Consider the following 15,467-nt stretch of genomic DNA (forward strand, 5'->3'; position numbering starts at 1 on the left):
GCGATGCTTACCGATGCTCCCAATGCGATGCTCGACATTGATGCCAACCTTGATGCCAATGTTTATTTATTTTATTTTTTGCATTTGTATCCCACATTTTCCCACCTTTTTGCAGGCTTAATGTGGCTTACATTATGCCATAATGGCGATTGCCATTTCCGGAATGAGAAATACAAAGTGGTATTACATTAAAGTTCATAAATGATAGAATAAATTATAGAGTAAGTTAGATAATTATAGAGTAAGTTAATCAGTTCACTTCCGGCATGAGAAATAAGGTGGCAGTGCATTAACGTTCAATGATGACAGAGTGACTGAAGCAGTCAGGTATAGAGTGTTCAATTTTGTCTGGTTCTGGAAGAGTTTCATTGTCTGGTATTTAAGATGGATCATTGTGGTATGTCTTTTTGAACAGGTTGGCTTTTAGTAGTTTTCGGAAGATTGTTAGGTTGTGCATTGTTTTTATGACATTTGGTAGTGAATTCCATAGCTGCGTGCTAATGTAGGAGAAGCTGGATGCATATGTTGATTTATACCTAAGTCCTTTGCAACTGGGATAGTGGAGATTCAAGAATGTGCGTGCTGACCTTTTTGAGTTCCTGGGTGGTAAGTCTATGACATATATACCGGGGCCTCGCCATGAATGATTTTATGGACCAGGGTACAGATTTTGAACGTGATTCGTTCTTTTAGAGGGAGCCAGTGTAGTTTTTTTCTTAGGGGTTTGGCGCTTTCATATTTCGCTTGTCCAAATAGGAGTCTGGCTGCTGTGTTTTGGGCAGTTCGGAGTTTCTTAATGATTTGTTCATTGCATCCGGCATAGATGGCATTACAGTAGTCTAGGTAGCTTAACACCATTGATTGTACCAGGCTGCCGAATATTTCCCTTGGGAATATTTCACATTGAATGAAACATTTTCTTTGTTGTATTTTTTGCATGGTTTTCTAGTCTGAGGTTTCGGTTAATTGTAACTCCGAGAATTTTCAGGCTGTCTGAGACAGGGAGGGTGTAGTCTGGGGTGTTTATAGTGGTGGGTTTGTTCATGTTATATTGTGATGAGAGGATGAGACATTGTGTTTTTTCTGCGTTGAGCTTTAGTTGGAATGCATCCGCCCATGAGTTCATTATATGGAGGCTGTGTTTGATTTCAATTGTGATTTCTGTTAGAACGGGATGTAGATCGTGACATCGTCTGCATAGATGTAAGGATTGAGGCCTTGGTTGGCTAGCGATTTGGCTAGTGGTGTCATCATCAGGTTGAAAACGGTTGGTGAAAGCGGCGATCCCTGGGTTATTCCACATTCAGGTTTCCATGGTGATGTATTCGAGTTAGATATCACTTGGTATGTTCTTGCGGTTAGGAAGCCATTGATCCATCTTAGTACGTTTCCTCCAATCCCGAAGTATTCAAGAATGTTCAATAGTATTTTATGGCTAACCATGTCGAACGCGCTGGACATGTCAAATTGTAGGAGAAGTACAAAGTTGCCAGTTGCAATTATTTGTTTGAATTTGGTTAGGAGAGTGATTAGTACTGTTTCAGTGCTGTGGTTGGATCGAAATCCTGATTGTGATTCATGTAGTATTGAAAATTTGTTTAAGTAGTCGGTAAGTTGCTTGGTTACCATACTTTCCATTAGTTTTACTGCCAGAGGGATGGATGCTACCGGGCGGTAGTTGGTTATGTCATTCGCTTTTTTCTTTAGATCTTTGGGTACTGGGGTGAGATAATATATTTCCTTTACCCTTAGGGAAGAGTCCATGTTGTAACATGTAGTTTAGGTATGATGTGAGGACTGTTATGAAGCATTGAGGGGCGGATTTTATTAGGTTGTTGGGACATATGTCCAGTTTGCAGTGGGATTTAGTGAACCTGTGATTGCTTGGGTGACGGTTTTGTCGGTCAGTAGATCGAAGTTTGTCCAGATTCGGTCTGCTGGGTATTCATCGGTGATTGGATCCAGACAGTTAATGAATTTTTCATGGTCAGTGGTATTAAGTGGTAACGTGGATCGTAATTTTATAGTTTTCTCATTGAAGTATTTGGCCAGGCTGTCTGCTGATGGGGTGTCTGTGTTGGCTGTGGTAACCGGTGACGTGTCAAGTAGTTTGTTCACGAGTTGGTAAAGTTTATGTGTGTCTTTATACTCTGGTCCTATTTTGGATTTGTAGTATGACCTTTTGGTTTGTCTTATTGTATATTTGTATTCTCTTTGCATTTGTTTCCATGCGTTAAGTGTATATTCATCTTTCATTTTTTTCCATGCTCGTTCAAGTCTCCTTACTTGATGTTGACTTTGAGGAACCGGACTTGGTTCCAAAAATCCTCTGTCATTGAGCCTCTCTGGAAACCTGGGTCCTCTTCTTCATGTAAGACAGAGAACACAGTTAGTGGGGCTATGGTCAGCCCCAAGAAAATGTAGACACCAAGAATGAGTGTCTTTCCCAGAGACTGTCTGACTGCACCGGGTACTGCACTTGAAGACACTGAGAACCTTCGCAGACATGTAAGGAAAAGCTTCCTCAGCTAAATTAAATGAAGCAATGGTGCCTGAAAAAGGGGCAAGGCAAGGCAAAAAAGAAAGGGAAGGTTCCCAGCTGAAGTCAAGGCCTAAAAGTGGCCTGATGATGATGGAAAAATAAAAGGAACTTAAAACCAGGCAAAAAATCACCAATACTTAACGAAAATAAAAGGACGGAAGTTCCACAACAGAACACAATAAAGGATGAAAAAACAAACAACAAATAGCTGAAAGACACAAAAAAGCTCTCTAGGAACGAGCGATGTGAGGAGACGGTAAAAAAATATGCACTCTCCTTACTGTGATAGAAAAAGAACAAGGAGACTGCATTCTCGCTGCAGGCGGGAAGGCACTCGAGCACGCACGGTGGAGTGTCTCTTGTGCCCCACAAAGCTCTCGCTAGACTTTTGTAAATTCCGGACCGGCATCACCCACTTTTGAGAATTATAAGCCTGCTTGTCCTTGGAGAACTGTTTTTTCAAACCCAGTGCATTTTTGTACCCTCAATTTTCTCTGGAGCAACTTGAACTGTTAGTAGAGCTTCCCAGTTTTTGAAAAGAGCATCCTTCATAACTGTATGAAGGAGAACAGCGATTCCCTCTCTAGGAGGAAAGTCATAATCTATGACATCAAAGAACTCTAAATGAAACCTCCTCAGTTTCCAATTTGAACAGTATAGCCTGATCCATCTCACGGACAAAAACTAGGAAAAGTTATACTCTCTGGAGGAGACATGCCTTTTAGGACTGCTTTCCTGGAAAAGGATAGCTTCACAGGAAAAAAAAAGGGATAGATGAAGGGAGGGAAGTAGTAAATTCACGGGGCACTAGAGACAGGGATCTGCAGTCATGACCTTCAGACATGTCTCTGCAGACTCAAGCCTCCCGTAAAGTTCAACTAAGTACCAGTTCACCAACTGGACCAGGAGCAAATCACTCAGAACCAGAGGCTAAAAAGTGTGTCCATCCCCACCTGCTGAAGATAAATACTGAGGAGACTGACTGGATGCCAAGAGATAAGTCTTAGCTCCATTTTCAGTTCTCTATCTCCATCTGTTAGTTAATGGACACAACTATCCCACAGGTTCTGCAATAGAAGGAACAATTATAAATAGCCCAAATAAAGAAGGAACAAAATGGGTGACTGACATTTAGAAATTGGTGGGAAAGGCAAAGAAAAGAACAATGCTACCTCACTGAAAGAGCCAACCACACAATAACACAGAAATAAGGGTCTCAAAAATGGATATTTTAAATAGTTGGAGAAACTAACATAAGTAAAACAGCAAGATTCACAGATATAGCAACTATAGCATGCTAGAAATATTGCCAACATTAAATTAGATGAATTTAAGGTCATAGCATTGCAGAAACTAACACTGCTGTAGAAATTAATCATAGTTGAGAAGAGCCAGAAGAAACAGGCAATATACTTGCTGTTTGTAGCATGAAGGTCTTAGTCTGCAGTACCTCAAGGGGGAGGAGGGAAAAGACTCAGTACCACTAAGTATTGCCATCTAGATTCAGGAATCTTCCCAGACTCAACTGAATTCAGCGAAAACTGTTCTAGAAGGCAGCCCTCACTTAGCAGACTGGGTGGTATCTCAAGCCCAAGAGCCCCTTCAGGGGTAGAAGGGAGAAAGAAAAGGGACTTGGCACCACCAAGTATTTCTACAGAAACTGCACTGTTCTTCCTGTCCAATTAGAAGAAACATAACCCAAGAAAAGAAGCAAATATGATGGGTCAGGGGCTGACAAAGATAATTTGTTAAGGAGCTTCACTGTGTACCATCACCACCTGCTCAGAGTACACGGTGGATTCTATGGCTGCCCCATACACTTGGGGGGGCAAATCACAAAGAACTACTTTCTTTCTCTGTCTCCATCTGCTGGTTGATGAGCATAACCCACAAGTGCTGGGCTGATCTATGAGATTAATATAAGAAAAAAAAAAGTTTTTTCCTTTTCAAGTTATGAGAAAGCATCACAAAAGAAAACAATCACTGGAGTCCACAGGGAAAAGAAAAATAACTGAAGGGGCTCCATGTGATGACTGTGAAGTGAAACATACCAAAAAACACTTAAGTAGGGCACTTAGAAAGTTTTAATAGCTTACATTTCACTGCTCTGACTCTCAGCTCAATTGGATGATATTATCCATATGGGAGAACTTATGATGCTACTTTTCCTCAAAAAATTCATAGCCTGCATTTCACTGCTCTCTCAGCTCAATTGGATGATGTCATCCATATGGGAGAGCATATGATGCTGTTTTTCCTCAAAAAATCCATGGTAAGAAAAAAGATCATGCATTTAGGTTATAAAAACTCAAAGCAGAGCTACAGAATGAGAGTTACGTTCTTCTGTGCACAAAACAATAGTGGGATATGAGAATGATCATATGTGATCCTAATGTAGTTGAACAGATAGATATGGCGATGGCATCAAACAGAAAAATTATTGGGTATACAGAGAAGAATGATCAGTAGGTATAAGGGGATGATATTGCTTCTGTGGTAAAACCTCATTTGGAGTACTGTGTGTAATTCTGAACACCTCACATGCTAAAAAATAGAAAATGAATGGAAGTGGTCTAAAGAGCAACTAATAAAATGGTCAATAGTCTTGCCATAAAGCAAAAGGGGATAGACAAACATCTAAATGCATTCTAGAAGCAAGGTGAGAGAATAAGAGGCATTAAAAAAAGCTACAAAGTATAAATGTACAGGGGGCAGGTCTCTTTCAATGGAAAGAGGAGGCTCTAGAATGAGGGGTCAAGGGATAATGGCAAAAGAGAATAGACTCGGGAATAGTTTAAGAAATATTTCTCTACAGAGAGGGTGGTGGAACAGCCTCCCATTTCAAGGTGGAGTCGAGGATAGTAATTAAATTCAATAAAGGATTAGAAAAACAGATTTATAAGGAGAGGAAGGGACTAAATAGCTGAGTAGGTTGTGTGGATGAACAGGCTATATGGTCTTTATCTGCTGTCAAATTTTCTGTTTCTATATAACTTAATAAATGATAGATTATAAACATGTCTACAAGACATACATTCATCAAGCCATGTTTTAATCATACTGAAGAATACCAGTTAATAAAAATAAGCTGAAAAATTGCATTACCTAAAATTAAGCCCACCATTGTACTCAAGTATCCGGTTCCACTGCCAAGATTAAGAAAGGACAATCCTGGCTGAAGTTTCAATGCCTCCATAACTTCAGAATAGATGCAAGGAGCTGATAAATGTATGTTTCCATGTTTCCAAGCTAAGTCTTTATATGCATTATCCCTGTATCCTTCCAGATAATAATCTCCTCGATCAATAGCTCTGAAGGCTTGTTCCACTCTCTCAGTACGGATATACTGAGCTTCTTTCAAGTTGTCAATTAAATCATCATTGTCTTCCCCAGCACTCACAGCTCCTCCCATTATTATTGTCAGGAGTTACTCACTTAATTTAGTAATACATTAGCAGAAGTTTGTTCAGTTATCACCATTAAACAAACAATTTTGTTTTTCAACTGTTCATCCAGGCGTCAGAGATAAATGAACCCTAGGAGAGAAATAAACGTAAGCATTTTGAATTTTGTAAGAAAAATATACTATCAATATCAAATAAAAAATAATATAAATAAAAATCAGTTCTCTTGGCTTGCTTTAATAAATTAAATTTGAAGTCTCAGTTTCTGACAGACCACACCTTGTACAGTGAATCATCTCAAAAAGCAGCACAATGACTAGAGAAAATTAACTGTTCTATAGACACAGCCAGTGTTAGACTTGTTGGGATCTAGAGCAGAAAACTGAGAGAAAGCCCCAAAGCCTGCTGTCACACTATACTTTCTTTAACTCTGGCTAAGCTTGAGTCTCACTGTAGCATAAGAGCCCAGGGAAATTGCCCTAGTTAAACCTTCAAACACTGGCACTGGTTATAAAAAGGCAGAGATTTTAATCCACTCCTTTAAAAACTAACTGTAAAGCCTCAGGAACTTATACTGAAGGCAATTATGAGCCATATTTTCTTAAATCACAATTTGAATGTTCAGATTATCTCAAGAATTTTTGAGAGCATGTGTGTTGACAATGGTTACACTAAATTTATGTAGCATGTATTGAAAGGATATTACCCAATCCTTTAAAACAGGAATTGTAAAGGAAGTGAAGGGATAATTCAGAATATTTGGTCCACACACACTAAGTTATGATCTGTGGTTCATTTTGCTTCTTGTTATCGAACTGCAATTTAGATGATAAAAGTGTAAATCATTTTATTCTTCTTGATTTGTTTTACCTTCTATTGAACAAGCATAAGAATTGCAACCATTTTCTTGCACTTTGTCTTTCAAAACTCCACAGGTTCCTTCTTCAAAGAGGAATTTTTCTCCTATGCAATAAGTCTGGTAGAAAAAAAAATATCACGTTTTTTGCCATGTGTAATCACGTTTTTAGGACAACTAGCCTGTGAAACAAATTTTATATGTAGAATTTTTACATGCTAATTGTTAATGAGCATCCCCTAACCTTATTTGTTCTGTTCATTTTGAATAGATTGTAAGCAGAACTGTCTCTTATGTATCTGAGTACAGTGTAGCACTATAGAAATAAGTAGTAGCAACATAACTTGCCATTACAGCAGCTCATTAACTATTTGAACAAAACTTTGCATTTGGCACACAAATATACTATTTGCAACAAATAAACATTTTGTATACTATATTTAATGTTTTACCTTGCTATCACAAGTAAGGCACACTCTGAGCATTAACTGTGGTTTAATAAGCAAACAACTCAAGCTATTTTGATCTTTGCATAATTAAGTTCTGTAACTAGAAGTCTCTGAAGTTAGTTACAGTAAGAGTAAAACTGAAATCAGAGTTAATTCTACTGCAGATATAAGCTACATCAGAACAGACTGTCTTCTCTTTTTCTATTGTCTTAATGGTCCAGTGTTTCTAGGCCTCACTCTCTTTCCTTTTGGCTTTCCTTATTCATATTTCTTTAAAATGTGTTATTAAATTTTATTTAGTCCATGTTTCACTTTATCCCCACTCCTGGAAATGGTGACTGTTCATGCTCAAATAACGTGCATCTGAATGTAGAGTGCATCATATTTGTCACAAATTCTCTTAGGGGGTCTTTTACAAAGGTACGATTAGCATGCGCTAAACACTAGAGACGCCCATAGGAATATATGGGTGTCTCTAACATTTAGCGCACACTTATTTTTAGCATGCTAAAAATGCTAGCATACCTTTTTAAAAGCGGCCCTCAGTCTTTAAAACATTGGCTGAATATCCTCAGTTATAAACCTTGTGGTGCCATGATTAAATTTAGGAAAATTTTCAGGTGACAATCCATAATATAGTCAGCTAGATTTAAGTTGGGTGCCCTACTGAAAATGTATTAAGATCCCTGACCTATGAACTGTTAGTAACCCCACTGAAACCCACCTTCAAGTGGAATACTCTTGGAGTAACCTCCTCATAAACCACTAATCTTTTTTTAGTCACTCCACTCCTGACCCCTGTGCAGATTTTCTTCACACCTTTAGCAATCCCAATTAATCAGAATCCCTCTGTCTGGAAAATCACTCCCCCAATATAAAACAAAATGACTAAAAACCTACCCCACCCCCATCTTTACCAATAGGAGGAAGACTGGTCCGGGGGGGGAGGGGGGAGAAGAGGAACAATCTGACTGATTTTGCTGCGGGGGTGGTGAGTGGGGAGGAAAGAGAAACTACAAGTCCTGGTGCACTGGCATAACCATACCCCCCCCCCCCCCCCCCCTCAAACTGCTCAGTAGCAGTATATTTCCAAAAGCTTTAATCAAGTTATAGCCTGTTTTATAACTTTTACAGCTCTTATTACTTTGTTTCCTTGCAATCTTGGGGCATTCAATTATGTGACTCAACAGCTAGAAACAAAACACTATCATATAAACCATACCATCAAAATAATGTGAAATTTTATGGCCTATTTTCTTCTTCCATTTAAAGAAATTCTTAAAATTGCTCCTAGAAAACCATCCAGCAAAAAGAAGGACATACCTTGTTCCAAGTTTTTCTTTATCCTTAAGGAACTGGATTGTTTCTTGAAGAAATGAAATGTAAAGGGACACTCTCCAGTCATCATCTTGAATCTATCCACATGATTAGTCTCCTAAAATTAAAAAAACATTACATTAAAAAAAAAAAAAACACTACACTACACTATTATCCCATCTGTCCTGTTATTTAATCTACCCTGCTAAGAATAAATTGATTTTGACTACTAGCCAAATACCACTTTTTATCAAGATTTGTTTTTTTATATAACTTCCTCTTTTGGTTCTTTACCATACTGTGTAGAACAGCCTACAAGTTCCTTTACTTAATCTAATACCCAACACCCCTCCAACCACCCATGCCATACAACAAAACTCTAATAATCTCAGACAGCGAATGATACATACCTGTAGCAGGTGTTCTCCGAGGACAGCAGGCTGATTGTTCTCACGACTGGGGTTGACGTCCAAGGCAGCCCCCACCAACCGGAACAAAACTTCGCGGGCGGTCCCGCACGCAGGGCACGCCCACCGCGCATGCGCAGCCGTCTTCCCGCCCGTGCGTGACCGTTCCCGCTCAGTTGAATGACAAGCAAAGGAATGAGTAAAACGCAACTCCAAAGGGGAGGAGGGAGGGTAGGTGAGAACAATAGGCCTGCTGTCCTCGGAGAACACCTGCTACAGGTATGTATCATTTGCTTTCTCCGAGGACAAGCAGGCTGCTTGTTCTCACGACTGGGGTATCCCTAGCTCTCAGGCTCACTCAAAACAAGAACCCAGGTCAATTGAACCTCGCAACGGCGAGGGCATAACAGAAATTGACCTACGAAGAACAACTAATTGAGAGTGCAGCCTGAACAGAACAAAATCGGGCCCTGGAGGGTGGAGTTGGATTCAAACCCCAAACAGATTCTGCAGCACCGACTGCCCAAACTGACTTTCGCGTCGGGTATCCTGCTGGAGGCAGTAATGTGATGTGAATGTGTGGACAGATGACCATGTCGCAGCCTTGCAAATCTCTTCAATAGTGGCTGACTTCAAGTGGGCCACTAACACTGCCATGGCTCTAACACTATGAGCCGTGACATGACCCTCAAGAGCCAGCCCAGCCTGGGCGTAAGTGAAGGAAATGCAATCTGCTAGCCAATTGGAGATGGTGCGTTTCCCGACAGCGACCCCTTTCCTATTGGGGTCAAAAGAAATAAACAATTGGGCGGACTGTCTGAAGGGCTGTGTCCGCTCCAGATAGAAGGCCAACGCTCGCTTGCAGTCCAATGTGTGCAACTGACGTTCAGCAGGGCGGGTATGTGGTCTGGGAAAGAATGTTGGCAAGACAATTGACTGGTTAAGATGGAACTCCGACACCACCTTTGGCAGGAACTTAGGGTGAGTGCGGAGTACTACTCTGTTATGATGAAATTTGGTATAAGGAGCATGAGCTACCAGGGCTTGCAGCTCACTGACTCTACGAGCTGAAGTAACTGCCACCAAGAAAATGACCTTCCAGGTCAAGTACTTCAGATGGCAGGAATTCAGTGGCTCAAAAGGAGGTTTCATCAGCTGGGTGAGGACGACTTTGAGATCCCATGACACCGCAGGAGGCTTGACAGGGGGCCTTGACAAAAGCAAGCCTCTCATGAATCGAACGACTAAAGGCTCTCCAGAGATGGCTTTACCCTCTACACGATAATGGTAAGCACTAATCGCACTAAGGTGATTCCTTACTGAGTTGGTCTTGAGGCCAGACTCTGATAAGTGCAGAAGGTATTCAAGCAGGTTCTGTGCAGGACAAGAGCGAGGTTCTAGGGCCTTGCTCTCACACCAAACGACAAACCTCCTCCACTTAAAAAAGTAACTCTTTTTAGTGGAATCCTTTCTAGAGGCAAGCAAGACGCGGGAGACACTCTCAGACAGACCCAACGAAGCAAAGTCTACGCCCTCAACATCCAGGCCGTGAGAGCCAGAGACTGAAGGTTGGGGTGCAGAAGCGCTCCATCATTCTGCGAAATGAGAGTCGGAAAACACTCCAATCTCCACGGTTCTTCGGAGGACAACTCCAGAAGTAGAGGGAACCAGATCTGACGGGGCCAAAAAGGCGCTATCAGAATCATGGTGCCGTGGTCTTGCTTGAGCTTCAGTAAGGTCTTCCCCACCAAAGGTATGGGAGGATAAGCATACAGGAGGCCGGTCCCCCAATGGAGGAGAAAGGCATCCGATGCCAGTCTGCCGTGTGCCTGTAGTCTGGAACAGAACAGAGGCAGCTTGTGGTTGGTCTGAGAGGCGAAAAGGTCCACCGAGGGAGTGCCCCACTCTCGGAAGATCTTGCGTACCACTCTGGAATGGAGCGACCACTCGTGCGGTTGCATGACTCTGCTCAGTCTGTCGGCCAGACTGTTGTTTACGCCTGCCAGGTATGTGGCTTGGAGAAGCATGCCGAACTGGCAAGCCCAACGCCACATCCCGACGGCTTCCTGACACAGGGGGCGAGATCCAGTGCCCCCCTGCTTGCTGATGTAATACATTGCAACCTGATTGTCTGTCCGAATTTGGATGATTTGGTAGGACAGCCGATCTCTGAAGGCCTTCAGTGCGTTCCAGACCGCTCAGAGCTCCAGGAGGTTGATCTGAAGATCCTGTTCCTGGAGGGACCACAGACCCTGGGTGTGGAGTCCATCGACATGAGCTCCCCACCCCAGGCGAGAGGCATCCGTCGTGAGCACTTTCGTGGGCTGCGGAATTTGGAATGGACGTCCCAGGGTCAAATTGGTCCGAATGGTCCACCAGTGCAGCGAATTGCAGCAACTGATGGACAGACGGATGACATCCTCTAGATTCCCGGTAGCTTGGCACCACTGGGAAGCTAGGGTCCATTGAGCAGGTCTCATGTGAAGGCGATCATGGGAGTCACATGAACCGTGGAGGCCATATCACCCAGGAGTCTCAACATCTGCCGAGCTGTGATCTGCTGAGACGCTCCGGTCTGCGAGGCAAGGGATAGAAGGTTCTGCGCCCTTGCTTCGGGAAGGAAGGCCTGAGCCGTCTGAGAATTCAGCAGTGCTCCTATGAATTCCAGAGATTGGACTGGCTGGAGATGGGACTTCGGGTAATTTATCACAAACCCCAGCAGCTCCAGAAGGTGGATAGTACACTGCATGGACCGAAGAGCTCCTGCCTCTGAGGTACTCTTGACCAGCCAATCGTCGAGATACGGGAACCCATGCACTCCCAGCTTGCGTAGATACGCCACCGCCACCACGAGGCACTTCGTGAATACCCGTGGTGCAGAGGCGAGCCCAAAGGGCAGCACACAATACTGAAAGTGCCGTGTCCCCAGACGGAATCGGAGATATTGTCTGTGAGCTAGCAGTATCGGGATGTGAGTGTAAGCGTCCTTTAAATTCAGGGAACATAGCCAATCGTCTTTCTGAATCATTGGTAGAAGGGTGCCCAAGGAAAGCATCCTGAACTTCTCTTTGACCAGGTATTTGTTCAGGCCTCTCAGGTCTAGGATGGGGCGCATCCCCCCTGTTTTCTTTTCCACAAGGAAGTACCTGGAATAGAATCCCTGCCCTTCCTGCCCGGGTGACACGGGCTCGACCGCATTGGCGCTGAGAAGGGCGGAGAGTTCCTCTGCAAGTACCTGCCTGTGATGGGAGCTGAAGGATTGGGCTCCCGGTGGGCAATTTGGTGGAGTGGAGGCCAAATTCAGGGTGTATCCGCACCGCACTATTTGGAGAACCCACTGGTCGGAGGTTATCAGAGGCCACCTTTGGTGAAAAACTTTCAACCTCCCCCCGACCGGCAGGTCGTCCGGTACGGACACTTTGATGGCGGCTATGTTCGCATGGATCCAGTCAAAAGCCTGTCCCCGGCTTTTGCTGTGGAGGCGCAGGGGGCTGCTTAGGCGCACGCTGTTGACGGGAATGAGCGCTCTGGGACTGTCCCTGTGCCTGAGGAGGCCTTCGGGCTGGCTGGGTGTACCTACGCTTGTATGTAGGCATAGGGTGCAGCCTGCCTGGCCCGGGAAAAACGTCCACCTGCTGAGGTGGATGCTGAAGGCGCCCGGTGGGAGAGCTTGTCGAGAGCGGTTTCCCGCTGGTGTAGTTGGTCCACCAACTGCTCGACCTTCTCGCCAAAGATGTTATCCCCCCGGCAAGGGACATCCCGCCAGTCATTGCTGGGTGCAGTTGTCCAGGTCAGAGGCACGCAGCCAGGAGAGTCTGCGCATCACTATACCTTGGGCCGTAGCTCGAGATGCCACATCACAGGTGTCAGATACCCCTGGACAGGAACTTTCTGCATGCCTTCAGCTGCCTGACCACCTCCTGAAAGGGCCTGGACTGCTCCGGAGGAAGTTTGTCGACCAGGTCCGCCAGTTGCTTCACATTGTTCCGCATGTGAATGCTCGTGTAGAGCTGGTATGACTGGATACAGGTCACGAGCATGGAAAATTGGTAGGCCTTCCTCCTAAACGAGTCCAGAGTGCGAGACTCCCGCCCCGGGGGCGCCGAGGCGGTATCCCTCGAACTCCGTGCTCTCTTGAGAGCAGAGTCCACGACCGTCGAGTCATGAGGCAATTGGGGCCGCATCAACTCTGGGTCAGAGTGGATCCTGTATTAGGACTCCGCTTTCTTGGGGATGGTGGGATTAGATAAGGGCTTCAGCCAGTTCCGAAGCAGTGTCTCTTTGAGGACATTGTGCAACGGCACCGTGGAAGACTCTCTAGGTGGTGATGGGTAGTCGAGGACCTCAAGCATCTCAGCCCTCGGCTCATCCACAGAAACCACGGGGAAGGGAATGCAAATAGACAAGTCCCTTACGAAGGAGGCAAAGGAGAGACTCTCAGGGGGCGAGAGCTTCCTCTCCAGTGAAGGAGTGGGGTCGGAGGGAAGGCCCTCAGACTCCTCTGAGGAGAAATATCTGGGGTCCTCCTCCTCCCCCCACGAGGCCTCTTCCTCGGTGTCGGACATGAGCTCTTGCAGCTCAGACCTGAACCGGGCCCATCTCGACTGCGAGGAACCATGTCCTCGATGATGGCGTCGAGCGGTGGACTCCCGCGCCGGCGGGGATGAAGCTCCCTCCATCGACGTCGACGGGGATTCCACCTGCGTGGCGATCGACACCGGTGCCGCAAGAAGCGTCGGTGTCGGAGGCCTCGGCATCGGGCTTGAGCACACCGGCGCCTCCATCAACGGCGCCGGGGGTGCAAGCACCTCCCGGTGCCAGCAAAGCCTGGCGCATCAGCCCTTCCAGAATCCCTGGAAGGATGGCTCGGAGGCACTCGTCAAGGCCTGCTGTCGGGAAAGGCAGGGGGGGCCGGTGTGGGTGTCGGAAGCTGCTCGGGTCCAGGAGACGGTACCGAAGCACCCATGAACTGAAACGAAGCACCCATGGACTGACGCGACACCTCTTCAACCGAGGGGGAACGCTCCTCTCGGCACTGCCACTTCCTCGGCATCGAATCATCTCTGGAGGCGCCGGAGCTGGTAGTCTCGTGCGCCATGGGCGACCGATGACGGTGCTTTTTGGTTTTCTTTTGTTGCCCGTCATCGGCGCTCGGTGGTAGAGATGAAGAGGAGGTAGAACCCCCCCGGCCTTGAGGGATCGGGTCTGACAGGGTTCCGTCCCGATGGCCCTGGGTAGAGGGAGTAGCTGGGGCCGATTGCCCGCGCGGCCGGCGGGCCAACAGTACCTGTACTCCTGGGGTCGGTGCCGATTTCGTCGACATCGGTACCGGTACCAAAGATCCGGCCGTCGACACCGAGGGGCCGGCGCAAGTTCCAAAAAGACGGTCCCGAAGAACTTGCCTCGCCACCTGTGTCCGCTTCCACAAGCCGAGACACAAGGTGCACGTCTTGGTATTATGCTCCGTGCCAAGGCACTGGAGGCACCAAGCATGGGTATCGGTTTGCGCAATCTGCCGGCCGCACCAACCACACTTCTTGAATCCGCTCGGGACCTTTGAGGACATCGACGGAAAAATCGCGTCGGCGAAGTCAAAGTCGTCGATGGTGGCAGTGAAAAGCACACCCAAGAAAAGAAAACAACCGCGCGGCCACAAGGCCGCAACGAGGCGCCCCCGCGGCTAAAAGACGACAAGGGGACAACTTTTTTTTTTAGAAGAAAAAATACGCGAACGTGTTCGTAAAAGGAAAAAACTTGCGGCTAGGCCGCGATCCGGTTTCCGGGGCTGACAGAGAGAGAGACGGTAACACGGCTCTCTCCAGCGCGGAATAGAAAAAACTGAGCTGGAACGGTCGCGCACGGGCGGGAAGACGGCCGCGCATGCGCAGTGGGTGTGCCCTGCGTGCGGGACCACCCGCGAAGTTTTGTTCCGGTTGGTGGGGGCTGCCGTGGACGTCAACCCCAGTCGTGAGAACAAGCAGCCTGCTTGTCCTCGGAGAATTTACCTTACACTTAGCCTTTCTAAACTAGTAAGACTGTTGTGAACATCTTGTCACCTAGGTCCACATGTTACAGGCTGCTGACAGTATTGCAAAGAACCTACCCTTCACTACCTTGAGAGCAGAGGCAGGTAGAGAGTGATGACATTAAAAAAAAATAATAAAAGGCAAGGGGGAGGGGATATAAAGGACACAGAACCTAAGATGGGATAGTCATACAAACAAGCAGGTTACAGTTCCTCAGAAACCACAAAAGTCAACTGTCTAGTAGGTGGTGACAGCATTCTGTCCAAAAAGCTGATAAGGGAAATGTTAAGGGGCAGATACAGACAGGTGAAATTATGTCTCACCTTGATAATTTTTTTTTCCTTTAGTCAGCCACACCATTCTGAACAAGTGGGTGTATGGAGGAAGAGAAAAGAAAACTGATCTCTTTCCAATGACCTCACCAGTCAGTATAAAGGTCTGGTGCAGTGAGGAAAACCTCTGTATG

At 45.6% G+C, this 15,467-nt stretch overlaps 1 protein-coding gene across 7 annotated transcripts in view; it reads right to left on the reverse strand.

Annotated features, from left to right (window-relative positions):
- PCMTD1 (protein-L-isoaspartate (D-aspartate) O-methyltransferase domain containing 1) overlaps positions 1-15,467 on the reverse strand; it is a 217,769-nt gene that overhangs the window by 139,539 nt on the left and 62,763 nt on the right. For all 7 annotated transcript variants that reach the window (XM_030214347.1, XM_030214297.1, XM_030214304.1 and 4 more), the window contains 3 exons: positions 8,575-8,686; positions 6,817-6,922; positions 5,648-6,078 (listed from right to left, as the gene is read on the reverse strand). In XM_030214347.1, the coding sequence (XP_030070207.1) occupies positions 5,648-5,954 (307 nt within the window). In that variant the 5' untranslated portion in view covers positions 5,955-6,078; positions 6,817-6,922; positions 8,575-8,686. The remainder of the gene's footprint in view (positions 1-5,647; positions 6,079-6,816; positions 6,923-8,574; positions 8,687-15,467) is intronic.

This window comes from Microcaecilia unicolor, chromosome 1 (assembly GCF_901765095.1).
Source record: "Microcaecilia unicolor chromosome 1, aMicUni1.1, whole genome shotgun sequence".
NCBI lineage: Eukaryota > Metazoa > Chordata > Amphibia > Gymnophiona > Siphonopidae > Microcaecilia > Microcaecilia unicolor.